Source organism: Lipophrys pholis, assembly GCF_963383615.2.
Source record: "Lipophrys pholis genome assembly, chromosome: 15".
Taxonomy (NCBI): domain Eukaryota; kingdom Metazoa; phylum Chordata; class Actinopteri; order Blenniiformes; family Blenniidae; genus Lipophrys; species Lipophrys pholis.
Window position 1 is genome coordinate 19418525 of NC_137642.1, and position 19023 is coordinate 19437547.

Below are 19023 nucleotides of genomic sequence, written 5' to 3' on the forward strand. Positions count from 1 at the left end.
AGGACACCTTTTCACATTTCTTCATATGGTTTAGATTAATGCATCAATCAGGTGTATTCTTGATTTAAATTTTCTAACCTGTTCATTGGTTTCAAATAATAGTCTATTTCAAACATTTCACCGCATTTTCATTGTATTTCATCTAGTAGAAAGAGACAGCAGACTCGAGGAAGTGACTTTGTTTTAAATAAACCTTTGTTCTTTAATACATATCAGTACTATTACTACCCAGGGTCTTTTTTTTTTTTTTTTTTGCATTTCACCACCTTTGATAAACCCCTCCTAATTATTGTGACATTACCTATGCTTATGTTTAAGTTTTAAAAAGCAGATAAAAATCAGACATTTCTGTGGAGTTTGTACTGTATGTTCTCTCCGTGTGCTCGTTTTCTTAGGTCATCCACCGCACCAGGGGGCGCTACAGGAGTGACTCCTGTCGTGTGTTCACGTTGAGCCGGAAGAGTTATCGCCGCCGCTCCGCTCGGTTTGTGTCGGTTTCTTTTTCTTTGCTCGTTATTTTTCCGTCTCTCCCTCCACGTCCCTGCGGCGGTCGGAGCTCCGTCATGCCGGAGGCACAGCAGCTCAGGCGGCTGGTCAGCGAGCGGCTGAGCGCCGCCGCGGAGGAGATCTGCGGGCTGTTTGAGAAGGCCGTGGCGGAGTACCAGGAGGAGATCATCCAGCTGAAGCAGCGGGTCGAGCAGCTGACCGTGTTGAAGCCTCACGTCTTGTTACTCAGAGCAGGTTTGACTCGCCATTACTTGACCCTGCGAGTGGTCATCACGTGAACCGGGAGCGTTGCCGGGCAACAGCTTTGCAGTGAACCCGGAAGTCCTGCGCTCATGCTTGGAGTTCCTGAGAGAGTAAATAAAGCAGAGATTTCAAGAACAATGTTGAATAAAATGACTGGAAAATCATTTGTACAAATGCCCTAACTACGCCTAAATCGTACTAAATTACAAGTACTCTTTTCAGAGTACTCGCAGTTACTTTCAGAAGAAGTAATAATATTGTTGGATTTTTGCTTTAGTTATAGTTTTTATTTTGTTTGACTTTAATGTAAAATTCAGTAAATTTTTTGAGTAGATTTTCTTGGTGCTTTTATTAGTTTGCATTTGTTTAAATAGTGTAGGTTTTTATTCCGTTTACTGTTAGTTTTTGTTTTTTTTAAAAACTGTTTAAATATTCAAAAGTTTCTATAAAAGCAAAATTTTTTGAATGTTAATAATTCAAAAAAGGTTGCACATCTGAATATAATAATTATAATATCACCAAGCTCGTGATAAACCTTGAAAAAGACTCCCTCATTGCCATTAGTTGTATTGCAACGGGGAGAGACCTAGTATGCAAGGCAGGTCCTTTACAGAAACAGGACTGGACACTCTTGGAATAAAAATAATTGTGTTCGGATGTAAAGATTAAAAGTAATAAGTCCCTTCAGTAATACATAAAGAAGTACAGATAGGCTGCACAGTGATGTAGTGGTTAACAAGCTTACTTCATGGTGTAAAATTCCCAACATTAGTCGAGTTTATGCTTGTGGGGCCTACAGTGTGAAGTTTCCAGGTTCTCCCTATGCAGCAGGTCTTCTAATCCAGTACTCCTTTGCGCACTGGTAGAGAGAGTGGCATAGTTGTGGCCCTAACCATAATCAAAGTTGTCCATTCCTGTGCTGGATATGACTGTGTTGTTATTTAACAGATGTCCTTTACCCTCTGTCTTCCAGATACCCAACTTGAGGTTTTGACCTCACATCAGCAATCCAAGGAGCCTAATGTGGAGCAAAATAAGGCCTGTGGCCCTCAGCAGGTCAAAGAGGAGCAGGTTGATGTCTGTATCATCCCAAACCTGAAGTCTTGTCCTTCAGAGGATTTGAAAGTGCCACTTTCTGAATCAGAAACAACTCCACAAGCAGACTTTCAGGTGCCTCCCACTCTGAGCACTGTAACTGTGACATTGAGCAATGATGGCGAGTGGATTGAGAGTAGCAGCGGTGGTGGTTCCAGATGTGGTGAAAAAGTCAAACCGGACAGTAGAGAGTGCCGTTTTTGCAGCAAGGGGTTCATCAAGTACTGTGATCTGGTCAGGCACATGGATGAGGTTCACGTGGGAAAGAAAGCCTTCAAATGCTCTCAGTGTGACAGGGAGTTTGCACGTCGAGATCATATGGTCATACACTCAAGAATTCACACAGGTGTGAAGCCATACAAGTGCTCTTTTTGCGGAAAGTCCTTTGCACAAACGTCTAATCTAAATGTTCACTTGAGGGTCCACACTGGGGAAAAGCCTTATTTTTGCAAAAGCTGTGGTAAAATGGTGGCTCATTCCTATCATTTAAAAATCTGCGCCCAGACCAGCGGAGAGAAACTGTTTCGGTGTCTGGTTTGTGGCAAAAAGTTTCACACGGTTTCAGACCTGAAAGTTCACATGCCTCTCCACAACGCCAGGAGATCGCATACTATTCATCAGTCGTTTACTTAACCTGACTCAGTTTTATTTATTTATTTATTTTTATTGCTTTTCATGTTGTCTTTCTGTTATTTATAAATAAATGAAAGATATTTGTTATTTTTTTGAACTGTTGTCTGGAAGATATTTATTTGGTGAAGTGCTTTAAATAAGTTAGGCTACCATGTTTTCTGTATTGAGACAATCAGGATATTAATGATTGAATGCTGTCGATGAGGCAGGTGGGAGGTTGTTTTCCAAGCAAGCCTGCTTTTGGGTATATTTTGGTTTAAAGGGAATATCCAGCCATCTTCTATGCGACTTTAACCTATGTAGGTTACGAGGCACTGATTGACAATTCCAGCTATCTATGGGCAAGGAAAGGTCACCAGTCCAAACACAGAGAGACAGACAACCACACACACTCACATTCACACCTAGGAGCAATTTAGAGTCACCAATTAACCGTGCATTAATGTATTTGGACTGTGAGAGGAACCCGGAGGAAACCCACTCACACACGGGTGGGAACATGCAAACTCCACACAGAAAGACCCAGAAATAGTCTCACACTCACATGAGCAGTTAAAAGTCACATTTTGTATTATGAAAGTAAACTAGCATAGGGGAAAAACAAGCATACTTGTACAGGGAGAACATGCAAACTCGACACAGAAACACTCCCAAGCCCAATCTGTGGATGTTCTTGTTATGGGATGACCAGTAAGTGTGTGGTCCAAACTAACATAATGCTGTTCTTAAAAATAAACCATTCTCTGGGTGCAGTTGTTGCTGTTTAGAGGCAACAACTTCAAATGTCCTACAGACTTTTAGACGCAATGAAAAAGCACCTGTACCCCAACCTGGAGTCAAACCACTGGTTAACTTTGATAATTTCATGAAAACACAAATTTTTCATTATGGATTCACTGTAAGAGTAAAAAAGACTAATTACATGGATATAGTTAGTATATATATAATATATAGGGTATAGTGAATACATCCATGATTTGACAACTCCTTAATCTGCATGTTTGTATCCATTAGGTTTACTTCTTTAGGTTTGATTCTTCCTCTAATCCAAGGTTGTTTACAGAACAAATGATTATGTATTTCTTGCATAGGCTAATGTGTTTACTGTCTGAAAATGTGCTTCAAAGGTAGATATTTGTTTAAATAAATTGACTCATGAGTAACCTACTGACTTCCCAACGAAACAGCTAATGGTTAAAAGTAACGGATCCTTTCAGTATTTGTACTTGAGTGCATTTTTAACAGTTGGGAAAAGTTAATTATTTCTATTTGGTATTTGAGAGTTTATTCTGTAAAACAAATTTTCTTGGTCAAAAATATAAGCCTAATAGATACAAAGAGTTGAAACAGTACAGATCGTCTATTTTGAAGATGCGTCTCTCTCCCGTTCAATCGCTCCCAATGATCATCGCCTCTCCTGAACTTGGAGCAGAGTGAGCGCTCTTCTCATTTCCATATCCGGGCTCATGTGTATGGATGAGAATGTGGAGAGATGATGGAGAAGACGGCTGCAGCGCTGACTGACAAGAGGCGTGAGTGACTGCTGGTAAATATAGATACATATATATTTTTTAATTAATATCACATTTTGCTACATTTAGGAATATTCTTTTTGGCGTTTATAAGGGAAAGCACGATCTTTAGCGGCGGCTAGCAGTCGTTAGCTAATAAACTGCCGCGTCGGTAATGCGATTAAAGCTTCTTGTTTACGCCTCGTTTCAATCTCGGCAGCTAAACAGTCAGATTTAACCAAAATAACCACATCTGTAGCGGGTGTACGTGTTTAATAAAACCCGCGTTTATGTGCACATAACTCCACATTCATGTCACAGTGTGATACCTGTCCGTCCTGTTTGAAGAGACAGTAGAAAATGGCAGGAGGGGGTCAGTTGTTGTTTGTCGCTTCATCAACACAAAACCAGAAATAACAGAGTGACACTCGCATCTTTGTGCTGACAAACAAGCTCGCACTCTCTGTGTATTTCATGTTAAAGCGTTTCACAGGAGGCAAAGTTGTTATCCTGATGGTTTTAAGTCGCACAAAGCTGCGGCTCAGGTTTCCTGTATCGGTTTACTGGAGCCAGAGTCTCTGGACACTTTTTTTTTTTTTTTTTCCATCTCAGGAGCAGAAAGAGAGTCACAACTGTAGTTGTGTCCAGGTCTAAAGAGACTAGATGAAAACATTTACCCACTGCAACAAAGCTCAGTTTGTTTCAGATTGTCTATGCGGAAGATTTGTGAGCAAGTTCCTCAATTTGTACCAAAATCTGAGGCCAAAGCCTGCAGGGTTGTTGTGCAAGCTGTTTTTCCTCTAAATCACTGCTTCTCAAAGTTTTGACTGTGTGTGCAAAGTGGCGCAATCATCACCATCCTGAACTCATAATAGGAGGCTCATCCGATTAGGTATGTCGAGTTCACTAAGGAGACTTGCATTGAGCGTTAAAACAAGCTCATCCTAACTAATCTCTCGTGAATACAACAAACCAGAACAATAACAGCAGCAGCCAGTTTTATTTATACGCACAATTAGGCTCACAGAACTAAACTTGTTCAGTTTAGTCAAACAAGTATCTTTTCACACAGTTCATCCCAACATGAATCATGTCTCAAGTATACACAGGATAACCACGTGAACAGGACGTTCCAGGTTGATACTGAAACGAAAACACAAGTACCACAGTGTGGAAATAAATGATAACCAACTAAATTCGAAGAACATGCTTTGAAATCTGTGGTAGATTTTGCTTGTAATACGTAAAGACTCTCACTTAAGTCTTTATCAGGGCACTCACTACATTTGGCAACTTTCTTCCAAACTGGAAATATTGTGTTAGGGTTTATCCCAGAAGACATGTTATAAATGTTGTGCTATACAGTGAAAGTGGTGCTGCTCATGAAGGATTTACAAAGCATGACACTTCCGTATTAACCGTCTCATGTATTCATATAAACGACTGATTTATTTTGCCCCTTCATGTTGGGAAAAGTAAGTGATGTTATACTTTGACTGTAAATAAGAGGAATATACTTGGCAGGATGATCACTGTTTTGGGGGAAACATGGCAGTGATACGTTGGTTGTACTGTAGTTTTATCTTTGCTTCTTTGAATTTAGACTCTTTGTGATCTTACAATCCCAATGGCAGAGCAGAGTGAGCTTAACAAGCAACACAACACACACTATTTACAAGGAGGAGTTATAGAGTCTTATTGCCACAGGAAGTGAGGCTGTCCTGTGGCGCTATGTTGTGCACTTTGGTGGAATGAGTCTGTTGCTGAAGGAGCTACTGCTATTGACCAGGACATTACATAATGACAGTTGAGATGCACCAGAGGATTAGATGCTTGTCAGGTTCTTACAATAATATGTGTCGATTTAACATTATGACCCTGAGGTGTTGTTGGAGGATATTTTTGTACGTCAAGATTTCAAAGTCAGTATAAAACTACACATTTAAATGCCAATTATACAATCAAATCTCTTGCAAATTCATGTCAATCAAAATCACACATATTTTGCCATGTCTGGGTAGACAGTTCAATTCCATATGCGTTATTAATTACCATCCTACAATACAATGTGTTACTTACAACTACACACATAAACTGTATAAATGCAGTTGCATGTATTGGGAAAATGAGACATTTTGCTAAAGGAAAGGGGGCCAAACGCTACAGAAAATAAAGAAATACTACAAAATAATTCCCTCCTGAATTATTAGCGCAATTATTTTCTTACCTGTATCCTATATTTGCTTCAACATTCTATTGTTAAGAAGAGATGAACGAGTTCCTGTATATGGCCACTTTACCACCAAAAAGTGGCTTTGCAAGCAAGTTTCATTACAATATTGTTTTGACTGAGTCGCCCAAAGAAAAGTCTTTATAGTCTCACAAAATCATCCACAGTTATGGAAAAAGGCTCATGGGCTGAAACGCAGGGATAAATATAGATTTACAAACAGCTGCTGTTTCTGATTGTCTTCTTGTTTTCTCTCGACTCCACCAGGAACCTGAGGCTCCTTGCTAGCAGAGCCCATGGAGTCGGACATCATGCGCTTGCACCCCTCGTGTCCTCCTCCTCCTCTGGATGACGAAGACGATGACGACGCTGATGGAGGGATTAGGTCAGACGACGACGAGTTTGGAAACTTTCACGCTTCAGAGTTGCCTTCAAGTTTCAGGTCACCTCCACCGAACACAAAGTCAGCCACGCATCAACCCAGCTGGAGCTTCAATCGCCCAGTCGAGCAATCTCAGCCTACATCCACTGTGAAGTTCGAGTCCAGCAGAGGTCAGGTGGACAGGCAGGACGCTGATGCAGAGTCATCTTTGCGTCTCACAAACGGACATGCCGAGAGACCCCAGGCTGATGCGGGCGCTTGCTCTCCCAAAGAGGAAACGGGGTTTGCAGATTTTACAGTGTTCGCGGGCCAGACGGCTCACCCCTGGTGCTGTGGCTTCTCTCCCATGAGCAACACGGAGCAGTGGGAAAGCAGATTGAACGGCGGGACAAGCAGCAGTTCAGGAGAACAAACCTGTGATTCGGGACGCGAGGTTATAATGAAGTTCGAGCCTGGATCTCGTTGTGCACATAAGACTAAAGAAAAGCACTGTGAATGTAGAGATGCAGCACTTGTGCTCTCATCTCAGGACGACTTTCAGCTTCTGGAAGCTGCAGAAGCTTTTGATTTATCCTCTCATGTAAAGGAGTGGGTCGGGGAAACTCAGAGGGCAGATCAGGAAAACAGTGTTTCTGCGATTCCTCAAACGTTCATGAGCGAGGCTGCTTCAGAGGACCTGCCGTCGTTCTCTGATGACTTGTCGTTTGAGGGAGCTTCCACTGCTGACTTTGAACCAAATGTTTCATCCCTGGTTTCGCACGATGATTCCACGGACTGGGACCGGACCGACGACGAAGTGGAGGAACTGGAAGACTTCATGCCTACCAGTGAGTCTGAGACGAGTTTTCATCACTGCAAGCAACATGCGACTCAGGAAACTTCTGCTACCTCCAGCCAGACACAATCAGAAACAAACACGGGCGACAGGTTTGCTGACTCCACTGGGGGAAGTTTGGAGCGCCGCGGGGACCCAGCGCACATCCGAACGGCTGACGCAGGCGTGCTGAGTCTGGGAAACCTCCCGCCGAGTGACAGCTTTGCTGATTTCTGCTCCGCGCCCACGCAGGAGGACGCGGCGGGGTCGTGGGCCGAGTTCAAGGACCAGAGTGCAATGGTGGAGGGGAAGACTTGGACTCAGCTCAGAGAGTCAGTCAACAGTCTGCAGACTGATGTGAACACCGAGGAGGAGGAGGAGGAAAGAGAGCGAAGCAGCAGGAGGAACAGTCAGGTAGGAGGCATTTAAAGAAAACTCATCCTTCTGTTCGTATATCCATCCCACTTTCTTCAAGTCGGCTGCCTGAGGGCCAAGACAGGCTACACCCTGCTCAACTGTGTACAATTTAGAGTTAATAATTCACCTTAGATTAGAGTGTTGGATGAAACTAGTGTTTATTAGGTTACTCATGCATACACATGGAGGAAATGCAAACACCACACAGAAAGAACTCCCTGCCAGCCAAATCCTTGACTTAAACCTTAAAACTCACTATGAGACTGGAGTGCCAACCAGAACACCACCGTGGCCCACTGAAAACCCCAATGCTATAGAATTAGTAATATTATTAAGGAAACTTGCTATAAATGGCAATTAAACAACAATCAGAGTTAAAAAAAAAAAAATTGCAACCTGATCAAAAACACAATGAACCGTCTTTCTCTTTGTCATTGGACCAGGCGTCTCTGTCGTCCCGTGTCCAGCACCTCTTGCAGACCAGTTTCCCGGAGGTCGGGGTCCCAGCAGTGGAAGGTGAGGAGGAGCTCCTCAGCCTCGGTGCTTTGCTCCAGAACCAACATCCCCCTGAGAGCGAGGAGGAAATACCAAAAGTCAGCGGTGCTCAGTGGTGAGGATGACCTCAATCGTTTATGCGTCACACCTACAAAACCCAACGTGTCATTTCTCCACGACTCGGCTATGAATTTAAATAAAAGTTTGTGCTACTGTGTTAATGAAAACCTGCTGCCACAAAAACCGATAAATAACAAAATACTACAAATACTAATTCATTGTGTAAATAATAAAGACAAGGTCTGGATATTTAGTTTCTAGTATAAAGTCTTGATTGGAGGTTTGAACCTTCATGTGGCAAAGTAACATCATTGGAGTTCTACATTGTGGCTACAAAAGCAGTCATGATGACAAGATGGTAACAATGCTTCTTAGCAATTACTCTGTTTTTCCATTTTTGCATTGTTTTGGGTTTGTCTGAAGAAATGTGTAATAAACGTTTTGGAATTGGCAAGATTTGGCTCATTTTGCATGGGGACAAGTCACATATTCAACTCTGCTGCTCATCCTACTAAAGGCATGTTGCTTACAAATGCGGAGCCATTTAAAATGGAAATAAACAGACTTTCCAAACGATGGAGAATTCTTGCTAAGAAGCATTGTTATAACAATGAAATAATCTACCAATTACACACTTCCTTGCTACTTGTGCATATTGCATTCTATTCTATTCTATTCTATTCTATTCTATTCTGACAACAGGGCTCATTTTGCTCTTGTGCAATCAAACTTTCATCATGTATTCTTCTATTTTAACACATTGCTAAAAGTAAAGTCATTATATTAACAGTAGTGTAGGGATTGGTGTTTTCAGTACATAACTGTAATCACCACAATATTTCCAGTGGGGAGTTTCTAACAGCAATTTTCCAGTTGGTACAAGTTTTACGCACGTCCAGGGCTCAAGGGAGCGACAGTGGCGAGCCATGGACAGTACCGTTCGAACCAAGCCTGCTTGCCTAACCAACTGCTGGGCCACCACTGACTACCGAATCACAACATGGCCCAGTTTGACTGAATTAATGCTCACTATGCTACTTGATGGCTTTCCCTCTGTGGCAGGATCCAGCAGGAGATGCTGCGCTCACACCAGGACGTTCACAGTGCAGTCGGTCTCCAGTTCCAGTGGGGCGGCTCTCGCGCTAACAACACTTTGCTCAGTTGCCTTGGTGTGGACACGAGGAACATCGTGAGTGCTGTCACTCTCACCAGCAGCATCTCTAGTAGCAACTATGTTAATCGTGTGTTTTGTCCCGTGAAAGGTGTTCATGGGGACAAGGAAGCAACCGGTGACTGTGCCTGCTTTTGCCTCTGGCCTGGTGAGTCGTCCGTAATGAAAGTGGCTTGAAATCTTCCATCTATTTCTTTAATGATTTATTGAGATCCTCGTTTCAAACATGTGAGAAAAAAAACAAAACAGCATTCCATTCATTTTTCAGCACTTTGCAGTTTGGTTTATGGTTAACTGGAGCTCATCCCAGGTCATTATGGGTGAAGGCAGGGCAAAAACACACATTCATACCTCCCAGACAGACTCACCTCAACCTCAGAGGAACATTTTTAGACTGAGACAAAACCGAAGTAACAACAGAAAGCCCTGCATGCACAGGGAGAACATGCAACCTCGACAGAAAGGCTCACAGCTCGACTGGAATCGGGGAGATTCTATTTGTAAAGTTAAAGTGCCAACCACTAGAAAACCACGTGACCCGCAGTAATAAAGTAAATAAGTACAACCCCCCTAAATCCATCATTAATCAACATGCTCAAAATGTTGTAGGAGGAATCTGATTGATTCTCTATTTTATAATTAGGAAAATTTACCTGAGTACTATTCATTACGTTGATGTCTGAAATACAAGACTTATTACAAATGTAGTTATATTTAAAAACCCTTATCCTGTAAACAGAGAAGTAAATCTATGTATTTCTGATTGAATATTGTTATAACTGTAGTTTATGTGTATGATCATTTATATTGTTGTATAAAATTTTCACATGAAAAAAAGGATGCAAAATTATGTAAAATATATAAAATGTATATAGAAAAAGTTACTATTGTTTCTATTCTTATGCATAATAAATGGCATTCCATCCGTCTTTGTTCCTGTTGTCTGGGGTTGCGGTGGCAGTAGGGAGAGTGATGAATCCCGGGAGGCCACCGGGGGGGCGTCCCAATCAGATGCTTGAAATGGGAACATAAGAAAATAACTATAAACGCACACCCTCATCTTGTAACCTCTATACAAACACTGTCGGTCCCTGCACTTCGTAATAACACACTGTTTTTAAACTTGTTAATGCTTTTAAGTAATTTTGTTAGTGAAGCATTGTGTTGATTTATTATTACAATTTTTAAGCGAAAGGCGCTATTGTTGCAAATACCGATCGTTTCAAGAACATACTGGGCTGCGTCTTTTATTTTTTCGTTTACATTTTCCTTCCATTTCATTGTTCATCAGGGATTGCTTGAGCCCACCAAAGACTCTGCACCAGCAGTTTGTTCTCCGGGACGCAGAGTGGTCACAACAGGAGCACCTCCAGGACCCCGAGACCTCTCAGCTCATCCAGCGCAGGTCTGTTGTCCCGTCTCCACGCGGACGCAGCAGCCCACTGATAGTAACCATACTATCCACACACTTTCAAACACTTCAGAACCAAACTAGGGAAGTCATCAAAAGGGTTAAACGTTTAGTGTTAATTTCTTCTGTTTGTAGGAGGAGATTCCTTCCAGGCAGCTGGACTGGAGCAGCCGTGGCCTTAGCAGCTCTCAGGACGGTACGTCCCCTCGCAGGGCCCCTCACTTCTGGGGTCGGAAGTAGACTACCAGCCCCGCTCCCCTCCCCTCCCCTCCCCTCCTCTCCCCTCCTCTCCCCCTCCCCGCCGACACGGCCTCTGCTAATGAGCTGAAAACTTTTTCAGAGTTCACTCTGGGATTTTCACTTCCTCCGGGGCATGTTCTGCTTCTCTGATTTCACGCCATGTTTCCCCTCCCTGCTCGATCGGCAAGTAGTGGTCGCCCGCAACGTTTTGTGAAAGATCAGTTCTACGCATTATTCAGATGTTTGTAAGTTTTATTTTGTTTAGTATTTTTTTTTTTTTCAAGCAACCCGAGACTTAAAATGAGACGAATGTGCAGCCAAACCAAAAACCTTATAAATCAGTCACAATACTTTACAAGCTTTGACGGGGGAAACACTGTGCCGGCCTCCATTTTCTCTCTTTTTATTTATTTTTTTGTCTGATCCTAACCTGCTGTCGCCTCTTAGAAAGAATTTATCTCAGTATTTATCAGTCCCACTCGTAATTTAGAGACTGGAGGATCTATAGGAGATCCCACCTGACCATGTGCACCGTGTTACGCTGCTTTAAAGGTTTTGAAGTCTTTATCTTGTCACTTTTTGTTAAATTTATTTTCAAAAGACAAAGATTTTTTTAATTTAAAGAGACTGATTTTTTTTTTCTTCCATTAGCACCAGTCAGATCATGTGCCATGTTGGTTAAATTGCCTCAAACAAGCATTTTTATTGCATGTATTGATGGTCGCTACACTAAATGTGCAGCTCCTCCCAATAGGGTGGCTATCGCTGGCCGTTAAACTTCGACTTCAAATTTGAAAGCATTGCACTTTTATTTTTTTCATTTTTTGTATTTTTTGTATTTTTATTTTTTTTGCTGTTTGTTTGTTTGGAGGTCTTTGGCAGGGTTGCCAGGTCTGAGAGACAAAACCAGCCTGACGGCCACTGAAAACCAGCTCTTTTTGTGCATTTCCTCCCATAACTAGGCTCCGCCCTCCTACGGCCCTTCGTGGTCGTGAGCTTGTTGTTGTTGTTGTCGACTCTTTGCTTACGGGTAGCGAGACGCTGTTACAACAGCGACAGTGTTGGGTCACTGTGTGTGATTGAGGGTTTCATGTGTGTACGTGTTAATCTGGCCCAAAGTCAGTTTGACAAGAGTTCAAACTTCCAGTTCAAATATCTATCTTACCCATAGATATTATTCATGTGCGTGACATACAAAATATGTTTTGTTTACGAAGTAGCTCAATTCTATGGGAAAACCGCAGACCTGGCAACCCTGCCATCTGAATCATTTGACTGATTAAATCAAATGCTGTAAAAAGTGTTTAAAAAAAAAACCAAAATGTTATTCTTTGCTCAGGAAAGTTTTGTTGATTTAATTCCATGAAACTACGTGTGGGCACAGCAGCATCTATTTTCAGCATTCACAAAATCAGCATTAATGCAATCCCTACACACAATAAGCATTTTAAGGTGTTGGTTAATAAATTACACATTATGCATATTTATTTACTTCACATTTAGAACGATGAGAAGGAGCAGTGACAAAAGACGCTGTTCTCAAAAGGTGTTGTGTCTTTTTTTATAGTTTGAATTTGGTATTAAAATGTTCTCTCAGATGACACTAATAAATAACAAATATTGCTTCAATTGTGGCATCACTAACAGACAAACTTTGCCACACAAGTAAATCTGCTGCATGTATTTGAAGAAAAAGAAGGAAACACGAAGATGGATACTTATATTTATTGGAAATGTGGCTTCATTAATCAATGAAATCAACAATCACTGTAGTAAAAGCAGAAATGAGCTTAGTAGCATGAAACTTAAGAAATTATCTCTTTGAGTGGAGCATTTCATCAACTTTACCAGTTTAATTGCCCAAATGATACCTGAAGAAGTTTAATCTGTGGGTGGATAAATTTAAACAGCCTCTGCTTGTGGGTTTTAAAGCTTTTACGCTTGTTCTGCACCTTGATATTTCTTCTTTTTTTCCCCAGACTGTGGCTCTTTTTATTGGCCATTATCAAACATTATTTACCTGTTTGCTTTAATACCGTAACAGTAAAGAGATATCGCCTACCTCTCGAGAGTATTTCACTGGACGGGACAGTGTTGTAATAACATAGTATGAACAGCAGGGGCAGTATATTCTCAATGTGGTGCTGAGTGTCGAAAGATCAAATTATATTTGCAGTTTTGACAGAAAGAATAAAATCAGACCACAGTGATATAAATAATTCATCTGTAAAAATTATTATTTGTCTATAACTTTATGATTCAACTTTTTGTCATTGTGTTTGTTATTAAATATATTTTGGGGCTAAAATTCAATTTGCTTATATCTGTATTTTCATAGTCTCTCAGTATGATGGGTATTAAACATGGAAAAACGTTATAGTTAAATACTGTAGCTGCGCTTTCTGTTTAATGCTGTTTGACATTTCCTGCGAACGTGTCCAGCATGCTGAAAAGGTACTGAATCTCAAAGTACAATGTTTAGAAAGCCGCAGCCTAAAATATTTGTTTCCAATCAAACTTATTTCTCGAAATCTTCTGTAAGCGTGGATACAGTTGTTGTTTTTATTGAGTTGTGCCTTTTTTGCTGGCAGTCATTTTCTAAGGTGCTGAACGTTTGACCTATAGTTTACTGACAGAAATCTTTCTTTTTGTTTTAATTTTTCAAGACGTAATGCTCAACCTGAGAATCAATGCACTGCAATAAGGAATTGTGGGAAATCCTTGTAAATACTGAAATAAATTGTTGGATCCTTCCTGCTTGGTTTTGCTTTTCTTCTTCAGATTTTCCACTCCTTGTGAGACTTTCTGTGTGTTTGAATGCAAAGATGAATTACTCCAAGTAAGTACTTGCATCAAGTACTTTCTTGAAACTTCATTCTTGTGGCTTAAAAAAGCATGAAATGTCTTTCAGATATTATTATGTCCACTTGATAATAAGTAATATTTACAAGGTTTCAGTTTTTAAAAGTAGTGTTTTAAAGAATTCAGTCATTTCACCTTTGTGCACTGGGTGGCAGCAGTGAGTCACTGTCCCTCAGAGTTCCATCACTTTTCTGTGAGAAACTTGAACTTTAATCACATTTTCTGTTCTTTGTTGTGTCAGAATCTGCTGCACAGTTTTCACTCTTGGTCCCCACCTCGTGGCATAAAGTAGTATTACAAGACATTGTACTTTTACAGTAAAAGTAAAGAAACGTCTAAACAAATGACTTGAGTAGACAAAATGACTTGGTTGGAGATGGGTATTAGATGTTAAATAATAACAAACCATAGTGATTTTGAATTAATATGTGCAAATTCAGATAGTGTAAAAGACTACAAAATATTTTTATTGAATATGAATACATCTTATAATAACTAACCTTAACACACACATTCTTGTAAGGTCTGACTGCTAAATATGAACTTAAACATATTTTTTACATCAATAAGTAAATGTTGAAATCTGTAAGTTTATAGAGTTAATAATTTTGACAGTTAACTTGACCACTTTCTCTCAGCCCTTTCGGTGTTTTAAAATAACATGCATTTAAATTAATAAGCACAGAATACCACTGTACATTGTTTTGTACCACATTGTCAAGTCAAGTCCTATATTTGTTGCAAACAATTATAAACAGTATAGTGTCCGTGAAATGTTTTTAGTGTTTGTCCCACACCATAAGAGTAGAATAAAAATCTAAGGCATAGAATAATGACAATTAGCACACATAATCCATGTCCTGAATGAAATATGCCCTCGTGTGTATTTCTACAAACATCATTATGGTGTTGAGCACTGCACATTAACTAAAATAATATGAAGTGAGAGGTTTGGTGTTTTCTAAATAACAAGAAAGAGTAAAAGGAAGATAACTATGACTTCCTGCAGAGCCCATTAAAAACCTGGTGGTTTATAATCTGTGGCAGGGAAAAGAATCTTGAATATGGACCCAGAGGAAGATCAAAAATCAGGGATGAATTAAGGGACCTGTGCGAGTGACCTTTTATATAATCTGGAAAGTATATCTCAACGTTCAATAAGTTGTGTTCTCATGCACCGTGCATTCATGCTCTTCAAAGTCAGGAAAAGTGCAGTTAATTGCATTTAATTCACTAAAATAATTCCAATGATGTAACCATTTGAAAGCCCTAATTATTTTATACCCAGGAGATCAACAACAAGAATGGTAAATAAACGGAGTGTAGCTAAAAAAAATAAAATAAAAGCCATGGATGTTTTGCAAGGACCTTATGGTTATCAGGAATCCCACGATGCCACAGGGCTCACGTCCCTCTGACTGACCTGGTGAACTCGTATGATGAGAATCTTCCACCATCGTCCGGGTCTTTGGGTGGCTCCCATTGACCCTAAACTGGTCAGACGCCACACTTTCCTGTGTGTCCTGCTGCCGCTGAGGTTACTTGGGCTGCCGTCAGACTGGATTTTCACTTCACAAGTTCTCGTGGAAAACACGTGATTTTTCCTGCCGCGACTTGTGGAACTGGTCTATTGTAGCGCCGTAACGTTTTTAGGTGTGGTGCTTCCACTTAACTGTTGATTATCAGAGCTGGAAGCAACCCGATCAGTTCCCACCAGGGGACCAAAGAAAAGTAGGATTTTAAGTTTGAAGTCAAGTGTTCATAAAAAATTGTAGTTTTAAGTGTGAGTCGGGGAAATTCCATATACCTAAATGTGATATTTAAAGCTGCTCAAACCTGATTTCACCGAGGGTCTATTTCCTGACGGTTCAGGTCAGGTTTCAGTGTCGATCATTCTCAACAGTGCGATAATTCTCCTTTCATGAATGAGATCCCTTTTTTCCCCACTGTCCACCGTCTCTCCATGCTGGCGCAGGCCGCTCTGCTCTCAACCAGGACTACTTTGGTCTGGAGGAGGTGAGCAGGTCCAGCAGCAGCAGCAGCAGCAGCAGCAGCAGCAGCAGCAGCAGCAGCAGAAGCTGCAGTCCTCCTCCAGGTCAGAGAATCTGCACATTGCTTCTAGATGCAGCATGTAAGTGTCTGTGCAGCTTTGTCTCTCAAGTGTCCCGTGTGGCTCTCATGTGAAGGAGTTGACCCCGAGCTGTACGAGCTGAGCATGAGCAAGCTGGAAAGCAGCAGCAGCAGCAGCCGCATGCAGGACACTTTGAACCGCCTGCTGTCCTCCACAGAGAAGACATGCATTTCAGTCAGGTCAGAGGTCACTGCATGTTAACAACATTACAGGTTTCTTCAAATATTCTTCGACAAAGCATCTGATTCAAAGCTCAGTTTGCTGTTTAATGTGGGTAACGTTTTGTAAGTGGTGTAATCAAATGGGTGCATGGACATAAAAAAAAATGAAACATGTAAACAGGATATACATTATACCAGAAACAATTACTTTAAATCAGGGAGGTGAAAGCTGCAGCCTGTGGGCCATAAACTGGTCTGCCGGAGCGTTCAACCAAGGATTGTTGATTTGGCATAATGTGAACATGACAAACAAAAAAAGAGTTTAAAGGATAAAGTTCATTCTAAAAGACATTTAAATGATGTTTTGATGCTTTAATGATATGGATTTGTATTATCTTGACCCTGTTAAATAAACAGATTCGTACTCATGACAACAGTGAAATCTGGAACTGAGGAGTGTCTTTCTTTTGTTTTACAGAGGTTGCATATGTTTTGTAAAAAGTGCAACAAATTTGAAACCATGTGGCTGTATGTGACACGCACACGCGCACACACACACACACACACACACACACACACACACACACACACACACACACACACACACACACACACACACACACACACACACCTTAAATCTGTTGTAATTGTACATATTTCAGATAAAGGTTAGTAGTTGTTACTGTTTATTTTATAATAAGCCCTTTGTGAGTCGATACAATGTCCCCAGAAGACATAGAGACATAACTGTGTGTGTGTGTGTGTGTGTGTGTGTGTGTGTGTGTGTGTGTGTGTGTGTGTGTGTGTGTGTGTGTGTGTGTGTGTGTGCTCTCCATCAGGAAGCCTCTTCAGGATGAAAATCTGAGCGCAGACGCCTGCAGCGTGATCTCTGGACTTCCCAACCTGTCCTTCATGCAGGCCAAGGTCTTCATGTTTCCCAGCGTCCTTGTTCCCGAAGCTTGATCGTCCCCGGACGTGTGATCTGCACATCTAAACGACACAGAAAACAGTGTGTGGAAATGAATTCTTTGTTGTAACAATGCTTCCTGGCAGGGAATCTTTAAAAGCCTTTTAAAAGCACACAACACACCATCAGCTCTGTTGCACATCCCACAAATGCGTTTTTAAAGGGAAATTAACCGACTTTTCAACAGTAACAAGTGTTGCTAGAAAGCATTTTTCCAACAAGGGGTGTGATCTATCAAACATAATTCTTTTTTGTCGTTCTCAGTTTATTTGACCTGAAGGATTAATTTAAGACATATAACAGCCAGGTTTCTTTTGTTGGCCAGTTTTTTATGTATTGCTGCTTTAGGTGTTATTTTATCTGATTAAAGATGATATCAAGCAGACAACCTGGACTGTTCTCTGAGATCACTGTGAAGAAGCTTGTGTTTGGGTGGAAATACTCCACCTGCTGGAGATCTTCTGATGGGACCTGAAAACTGTCAGTTAAAAAGGCAGATTATCCCCAGAAAGTCATCTCACATTTTAATTTAAAGCTTCTGCAAAGGCTATTTATGATGAATGCACATTAGTTTATTGATAATACTATAATCAACTCTGTTGATTGCTTGTTGCACTACATTTAGTTTCATTTATGTTACATATAGATATATATTTTACAGAATTGAGTTTTCTTCTTAATTTCTGTTTGCTCTATTTCAGCTTTAATTTTGATGTTTGACTATTCACCTGTTCAAAGTATTGACTGGGATGAAAATTGTCCAAATTTGATCTGTTTCTATACTACCTTTGAAATACTTCCTCATTGATTATGGTTATTTATTTATTTTCCAGGTTCTTGCCTTCTGTACTATGTTACTTATGTATGCTATAAATCATTTATGAATAAGTTTTGTCCCTGAATGTCTCGCTTCACATGCCATTTGTAGATAGATCTGAATTTAGTGGAAATGTATCTAGAAAACATTTGCACTATTTAACGGGAATAAAGAAACAGGTTGCTTGCTGGCGTTGTTATTTTCTTGGGGCAAAATAGTATTTATCCTTGTTATTTGTAAAATTTTTACATGTTGGGGGAAATTAGAATCAAAATCAAAAAGGAATATAAAATTAGGTGTTTCATTTGAACATTTTACAGAAATGTTGTATGTAAACAGGCATAAACAGGTGAATGTATTCACTGTATATTGAAGTGGATGGAAATGGACCAGCTTATGTGGTAAATTTGAATCTCTTGGAGCCAGTGAAAGTTAGACAAGTAAAGTAAAATAATGTGTTTTGTGGAAGAAATCTTGAGATATTGAGGAACATAGCGGTAAAATAAGATGTCATATATTTAAGGAGAGAAAGATAAGGCACTTTATCGCAAGTAGATGTAAATTGACTAGTTTATGTGGTACATTTAGATATTAGAGTCAGTGAAAGTAAAACAACGTTTTTTTATGTGTTGTTTTTGAACATTTTAGTTTGTAAGACTGAAATATAAGGTGTGTCGTGGCACAAATATAAAGATATCAAAGACAGTAAATGTTAAATCATGAATTTTATGGAATAAATGGACTGGATAAATGTAAAATGAATTGTTTATGTGGTAAATTTGAATAGGTTGGACCCTGTGAATGTAAAATAATGTGTTTTGTGGCAGAAGTCGTGATTTATTGAAGAAAGATGTAAAATAAGGCGCCATGCATTTA

At 40.3% G+C, this 19023-nt stretch overlaps 2 protein-coding genes across 2 annotated transcripts; both read left to right on the plus strand.

Annotated features, from left to right (window-relative positions):
* The first annotated feature begins 448 nt into the window (after positions 1-448).
* Positions 449-2573, plus strand: LOC308120531 (uncharacterized protein). Its single transcript, XM_080481172.1, has 2 exons — positions 449-741; positions 1724-2573. Exons 1-2 carry the CDS (start codon positions 564-566, stop codon positions 2476-2478), a joined length of 933 nt encoding a protein of 310 aa, XP_080337298.1. The 5' UTR covers positions 449-563; the 3' UTR covers positions 2479-2573.
* A 1359-nt stretch (positions 2574-3932) lies between these two features.
* On the plus strand, positions 3933-18334 carry LOC308121111 (uncharacterized protein). The gene is made up of 10 exons (XM_080482189.1): positions 3933-4024; positions 6487-7829; positions 8276-8442; positions 9450-9576; positions 9650-9706; positions 10850-10963; positions 11105-11165; positions 16047-16166; positions 16258-16381; positions 17203-18334. Exons 2-10 carry the CDS (start codon positions 6516-6518, stop codon positions 17324-17326), a joined length of 2208 nt encoding a protein of 735 aa, XP_080338315.1. The 5' UTR covers positions 3933-4024; positions 6487-6515; the 3' UTR covers positions 17327-18334.
* Positions 18335-19023: the final 689 nt, after the last annotated feature.